General features: G+C 46.0%; 1 protein-coding gene across 5 annotated transcripts in view; it reads right to left on the reverse strand.

Moving 5' to 3' along the window:
- Positions 1–7,008, reverse strand: part of SPATS2L (spermatogenesis associated serine rich 2 like) — a 116,952-nt gene extending 109,944 nt beyond the window's left edge. For 3 of the 5 annotated variants that reach the window (XM_061608070.1, XM_061608069.1, XM_061608062.1), the window contains exons 1-2: positions 6,467–6,788; positions 5,270–5,386 (exon numbers count right to left, since the gene is read on the reverse strand). In XM_061608070.1, the coding sequence (XP_061464054.1) occupies positions 5,270–5,295 (26 nt within the window). In that variant the 5' untranslated portion in view covers positions 5,296–5,386; positions 6,467–6,788. The other 2 variants (XM_061608064.1, XM_061608063.1) reach the window with 2 other exon arrangements.
- Positions 7,009–7,349: the final 341 nt, after the last annotated feature.

Here is a 7,349-nt window from a genome sequence, read left to right on the forward strand (position 1 = left end):
CTCAGTTTATTGGCCATCATCCAGCCCACCACCGAGTCCAGGCAGCAGTCCAGGGCTTGCATGACCTCTCCCAAATCAGATGTTACAGAGAAATAGAGCTGGATATCGTCAGCGTACTGCGGACACCTCGCCCCAAATCTCCTGATGACTGCTCCCAAGGGCTTCATATAGATGTTAAACAGCATCAGGGACAAGATGGTACCCTGCGGCACCCCACAGCACAACTGCCGGGGGGCCAAAAAACAATAACCCAGTGCTATTCTCTGAAAACAACCCTGGAAGTAGGATCAGAACCACTGTAAAACAGTGCCTCCGATACCCAACTCACCAAGTCAGTTCAGAAGGATAGTATGGTCAATAGCATCAAAAGCCGCCAAGAGATGAAGTAACTATAACAGGGTTGCACTCCCCCTGTCCGTCTCCCGATCTATTAGGGCGGCCAAGGTCAATTCAGTCCCATAACCAGGCCTGCACCCAGATTGGAATGGATCAAGATAATCTGTTTCATCCAAGAGTATTTTCAATTGCTGCACCACAACCCCCTTGATCACCTTCCCTAAAAGTGGGGTATTTGCAATCGGGCGGTAGTTGTCACAAACCAATTGGTCCAGGGTGGGCTTTTTCAGGAAAGGTCAGATCACTGCCTTTTTCAGAGTGGCTGGAACCACTCCCTCCCGCAACAATGGGTTGACCACACCCTTCATCCACTCAGTCAACCCCCCTCGGCAAGCTTTAATAAGCCAAGAAGGGCAAGGGTTGAGAGGACAGATTGCTGGCCAAATCGTTGCAAGCACCTTGCCCACATCATCGGGCTGCATCAACTGAAACCGATCCCAAGAATTTGCAACAGACATTGCATTGGACACCTCACTGGGAACTACACTAGATGTGGACAGGGCATCAAGATTGCTACAGAAGCAAGCTACTTTAACCTCAAAGTGCCTTGCCAACAATTCACAGTGGGCCTCCGAAGGCTCTAAAACTCCATTTCCTGGAGTTGATGGCAACAGACCTCTGACAATATGGCAAAGCTCCACTGGATGGCTACTTGAGGATGTGATGGTGGCAGAGAAGTAGGCCTTCTTCGCCACTCTCACCGCAACACAGTAGACACAGTTATGATATTTTACTCGTGCTTGATCAGCCTCACAGCACGTTTTTTGCCAATTGTGCTCTAGCCATTGCCCAGCCTGTTTCATTGCCCTTAGCTCACTGGCGTACCAAGGTGGACTCCACAATGCCGGAGAGAGCGCTCAAGGGCAACTGTGTCAAGAACCTGACACGCCTCATTGTTCCACAGGGTTACAAGGGCTTCAACAGGGTCACCTGCTCTATCTACTGGGATCTCCCCCAGGGCATTCAGGAATCCAGTGGATTCCATTAGTCTCCAGGTGCATACCATCTTAATCTGTCCATCATCCCTGCAGGGGAGGATCAGAACTGTATGTCTAAAATTCGCCAGGAAGGGGTCTGACAATGACAATGGGGTGACATCCATCCCCCCATCTCCAGACCACTCCTTCCTCCATCTGGAGCAAAAACCAAATAGAGGGTGTGCCCTGCTCTATGTGTCGGGCCAGTGACAACTTGATACAGTCCCATGATCATCATGGAGACAATGAAGTCCTGAGCCAGAACACTACAGATAGCCTCAACATGGACATTGAAATCATCCAGGACTGTCATTCTGGGCTCCTCTGATACCACAGTCGAGACAGCGTCTGCCAGCTTGGTCAGAGAAGATACTGGGCAGCAGCGTAGACAGGACACCAGCAGTGTCTCCTTGGCCTGACACCAGGTGCAGCCCTCACAGCCAGCTCCAAGAGCGAGTGGTTTGCTGGTGACAGAGATGGAAGGTCTGTAGACCACAGCAACTCCTCTATCTCGTCCCTACAGCCTGTGCTGGCATTGCACCGGGTATCCAGGTGGGCAAAGCTGGGTCAGATCAACTCGTCCCAGCTCACCCACTCAGGTCTTGGTAACGCACACCAAATTGGCACCTTCAAATCAAATCATATTCAGCACCTTCAAATCATCCATGATCAAATCATGGATGAGTGTGGTCTTATTATGTACTGATCTGGCATTAAACAACAGGACACCAGGCCAGTGGGTACAGCAGGTAAGCACAGGAGTGGGAGTGAGGAACAAGGCGTAGATAGCCTATGTAAATACTTTCCATCAATAAATTACTTAAGTGAATGATAAATAGTAGTCGTAATAGTAATACTGATCATTTGGCACAATGGATAGACAAAGGAAGCCTCAACTAGAGCCTGGGATACAGAAGTTCCAACTCTCTTAGTTGGCCCACTAAAGCTTTGTCTCCTGATCAGAACTCCTCTGGCTTGAGATTTCATCAAGCTTTCTCAATCTGCTTACTGGGTTAGACAAGTTGCCTTTCCACAAGTTGTATCTCATTATTTCACATCACATCTCATCTTGAGTACTGCGTCCAGTTCTGGACACCACTTGAAGAAGGATGTAGACAAGCTGGAATGGGTTCAGAGGAGGGCAACAAGGATGATCAGGGGACTAGAAACAAAGCCCTATGAGGAGAGACTGAAAGAACTGGGCATGTTTAGCATGGAGAAGAGAAGACTGAGGATAGGATAGCACTCTTCAAGTACATGAAAGGTTGTCACATAGAGGAGGGCCGGGATCTCTTCTCGATCGTCCCAGAGTGCAGGACACGGAATAATGGGCTCAAGTTGCAGGAAGCCAGATTTCCACTGAACATCATGAAAAAACTCCTAACTGTTAGAGTGGTATGACAAAGGAACCAATTACCTAGGGAGGTGGTGGGCTCTCCAACACTGGAGGCATTCAAGAAGCAGCTGGACAGACACATGTCTGGTATGCTTTAATTTTGATTCCTGCATTGAGCTGGGGGTTGGACTCGATGGTCTTATAGGCCCCTTCCAACTCTATGACTCTATGATCACAGAGTGAAACATGCTTGCTAGATGGACCCTACGCCTTGAAAAGCAATTTTATTCTTTTTTCTGTGGGCGGTCATTTGGGCACCTTCTCTTATTATCTATATCTTGTACCTATTCTTAAAGCTGTGTTTATTCTACAATTCTGCACAAAATGTAGGAGCATAAGAAAAGCCTCATTAGATGAGACCCAGAGTCCTTCCAGTCCAGCATCCTGTTTCCCACAATAGCTAACCAGGTGCCTCTGGAAAGCCCACTAGCAGGATACGAGAGCAATAGACCTCTCTGAAAACCTGTTGCTGGGGTTCACGAGTGAGAGAGTGCTCATGCCCTCATGTCCTGCTTGCAGATTTCCCATAGGCATCTGGTTGGCAAGGGAGAAAACAGAATGCAAGACTAGATGGGAATTTGGTCTCTTATGGTCTCCTGATGTTGCTCCCTAGCACTTGGTACTCAGAATCACGTTGCCTCTGAAATCTGGAAATGGCATTTAGAATAGTAACCATTAACAGAACCATAAACGTGTCTCATTCCCATTTAAGCTAGTGACTACTGCCTCACCTTGTGGTAGCCAATTCCATAAATTATTTATTTACTCTGCGAAGAAGTACTTTCCTTTGCCTGTCCTGAATCTTCTGTCAATCAGTTTCATCAGATAATTCAGAATTCTGGTATTGAGAGAGAGAGAGAGAGAGAGAGAGAGAGAGAGAGAGAGAGAGAGAGAGAGAGAGAGAGAGAGAGGAACATCGTAGAGAAAAAATTCAGGTTTAATTTTTGTAAAAAAATGTCTAGCTCATATGGTTTCAAACATAGTGTTAAAAGTAGGTGGGCAAAGCTTGATGAGATCTTAAAAGTCAGAGAAATTCTGAGTTGGATTCCCAGCAATTATGGAGTAAAGCTTTACTGACCAGCTGAGAGGGCTGGGACACAAGTGGCTCCATGTTCTCCTAGGTGAGGACCCTAAAGGAAGGATTATGGGTAGATATACAGACTAGTATTCATTCTCTCTCTTTTCACTTACAAGGCAGGGTTTTCCTCTGGTCTTAACATCTTTGTCTCACATTTCCACTTCACTATTCATTTTTGCCTGTCCCCAGTGATGGTGCCTGATTTCCTCAGGACCTGAGATGGCTGACTTGGAAAGTACAGTAGCAGTACCTAGTTTGTTTAGGCAGGACCCCCGATCTGACAGAGGGCAGTCAAGAGGGAAAGGTCAGCTCCTATGAAAGTTCAAGAGACAATAGTTGTTGGGGCAGCTGGTTCCTCAGAGGAGAAACCAACGGAGATAAGTAAGTTTCTTCCTAACAACCTTTCAAAGGAATCTGCCTCCTCATCCCCAAATAACCACACAGGGTGGAGACAGATCTCTTTCAGGCTCACTGAATTTTTGCTTGGATGTAGCTCTCTGCCATGGACCACAAGGAAAGGTGTCAAGCTTTAGGGGTGCATAGGTTTGCTGTGCAGATCTGTCTCCTCCTGCAACACTGTGATCTAAACGCCTTACAGCAGCATCTCTCTAGAACAGCCTTTCCCTTTTTTTTTGTTATAATAATTTTTTTATTATTCAAATTTTATAAAACAAATACAAATACAACAAAAACAATACAACAGAAAAAAAATAAAAAGAAAAACTTGACTTCCGATTTGTTACAGATCAGCTATAAGTTATATAATATATATCAAACCTGTCTCCTAAAACATACGAAATTCACTTTCTATCTTAATTAATCGTCAAATCCCATTATCATCATTTCATTTTTTTCTTTCAACAAAAAGTCCAAAAGAGGCTTCCATTCCTTAAGAAATGTATCTGTCATTTTTAGAACAGCCTTTCCCAATCAGTGTGCCTCCAGATGTTGTTGGACCACAATTCCCATCTTTCCTAACCATTGACAATGCTGGCTGAGGCTGATGGGAGTTGTGGTCCAACAACATCTGGAGGCACACTGGTTGGGAAAGGCTGCTCTAGAAAGACAGAAGCAGAAGTATGCAAATTTGCTTAATTTTAACCAAATCACAGAATTCAGCTTTTCTCGTTGCAGAATTTCTATTGCTCTAGTGCATTTTTTTTTAAAAAAAGTATACAAACCCTGCACCTTCCCTTATCAGCACTCATATAAATTATACTGGATCATACATTCATATATTCTAATGAACAGATATAATTTTGGATTACAAATGTTCATACAATATTTTTGAAAGGTTTGTGTATGAGCAGGAATGTAAATGTAGGGGTATCTATTTGATATCTCAAAATATGGTAGTTGCACACAGTCAACCAAGCCTTCCTTTCTCCTTCTCCACGTCACCAAGAAAGAACCAGAACTTACAGTTGTGTAACAAAGAAACCATGCATTGGATGATATGAAATAAACCTGTTGGCGTCCGTTGCTGCCAACTGTCAGACACAAAATGCTCTCAAAATAGGAATTGCAGTTTTTCATGCTCTGTAAAGGAAGATATTGAATGTGAAGCATTGAGAGAAGCAGCAGTTTTAAAAAATGACAGCACCTCAATGGAAACAGTGGTTACAGCTAACTCACATTTGCAGCTGCTTTTTAATCTCAGCACACTTGGATAGTTTCTCCAGAAAATGCCGTGCTACCTTTCTTGAAAAAATGAACATTGCGCTGCCTCAGCACATTTTGTTGCATTTCTGTGGAGCAGGCGGTGCTGTCGCTTTTTAGTTTCATAGCGTTCCAGTCATTCAGAATTAATATTACACAAAGCCATTTAACTTTAATACTGATACTCTTTGGAGAGTGGTGGGTTTTTTCAGGTGGAGGGACAATGAGGGAACCAGGGAATGTGGGTTATATATGAAGCATAACATTCTGGCTTTCAGAGTACCGGATTGCATCAATACTGTACTATGTACTGTAAGATGAGCCTCAAAAACAAAACAAGGGTCAGCAGCTCCTACTCAGCTGGCTAATAACAAAGGGCCTGATCCTATGTTTCTTCGTCACGCTCTGCTGGAATCTAAGAGACTGATTCTTGAAGCGGTGCCAGAATCAGATTCCCTCGCTGTTTATACTGGCCATTGACACTGGCAGGCTGATGTCAACGTGCAATACTTCCCAAAAGCTGCAATTATGTTTTTGTTTCGCCAGACGGAATGCAGAAGAGTAACCCTGCATTTATTTGATGGGAGGGGGAGAGAGAAACTGAGCTGCCTAGTCGACCCTACCCTAATTAACCTCTCCCACAACATTAGAACCAGATTTCAGATTGTCTTTCTCCAGCTCACCCACCCAGTCCAATCTCCTTCGTAATTTGCGATCTGGAAAGGCAGGGCTGGCTGGGGACACTTAATTATTGGGGGGGGGAGGAGATTCTGGATCATTCCAACTCAAGTCTCCACCCTGGTCCCCGTCTCCGTCGAGGGCAAAATCCAGTCCTAAACACTCCCCACAAAAGCCCGCTTCAGCCCACAAACGGCAGAACGTCGCGGCGCCATTTACCCCCGGAGAGGCGGAGAGATAGAGAGAGGGTGTGCAGCGAAGTGCCCGCCGCTGGTGCCTTACCTCACGCTCAGCTGTTTGCCTGCTCTCGCCTGGGGCGTCGGGGACAGGGCAGGGCAGGATTCGATACCGAGTAGATTTAGGAAAGGCGGCTTGGAAAGCAGCAGTCGATGACGAAGAGGCGCCTTCTTTCTTCCCTGCCTCTAGTTTCCCTTCGTCTCTCAACTAGCTTAAACGCTCGCTGGCTGCAGGAGAGCTGCGTCCTTCCCTTCAGCGGGATTTCTACAGCGATTCAACTTCCCTTGCTCTTTCCTCACGCGCACACATACGCTCCCCTCCAAGTCACTCCCCTTCTCACACACAGTCGACCCGTCCTCTCGTTCTACACTCACCTCTTTTCTTTAGCAATAGATAGGAAGGTGGAAGGGAAACCTCAGTTCACTCCCCAGGTCTCCTGCATCAACTGAGATGACTTTTGGCTCCCGCAACAGCTGCTTGCGTTTTCTCACTGTGTCCCCAAATGTAAAACGTGGCTTCCTATTGCATTTTGGCACATCGCTAGCTTCTGCATGGAATTGTGGAGGAGTGTGTGTGAGAGCGAGCGAGCGAGCGAGAGATAATGACAGACCTGTGGGACATAGCCAGCATATTTTCTAGATGAGACATTCTAGAGGGGAAAATAATAACTGGGAGTTTCTCACAGCCCAGGGAGCCTTAAACACGTCTTCTCTCCTTTTAACAGGACACTGAAGGGAATGCCCACTTTGGGCGCGTTATTTGCTTTGAACCGCTTTGTGTCAGGGGTTAGACTTCATTCCTCACAGCTGTCAGGTTGTGAGACACGGTTTTCCTGTGGTTTTCGCATTTTACTGCTGGACCTGAAGGGTCAAAGGAGCCCTCTTTGCATGTGAATGGATGAGGGTGTCGTCATGGTAAACGCCTCCCT

The sequence above is a fragment of the Rhineura floridana genome, chromosome 2 (genome assembly GCF_030035675.1).
Source record: "Rhineura floridana isolate rRhiFlo1 chromosome 2, rRhiFlo1.hap2, whole genome shotgun sequence".
Taxonomy (NCBI): domain Eukaryota; kingdom Metazoa; phylum Chordata; class Lepidosauria; order Squamata; family Rhineuridae; genus Rhineura; species Rhineura floridana.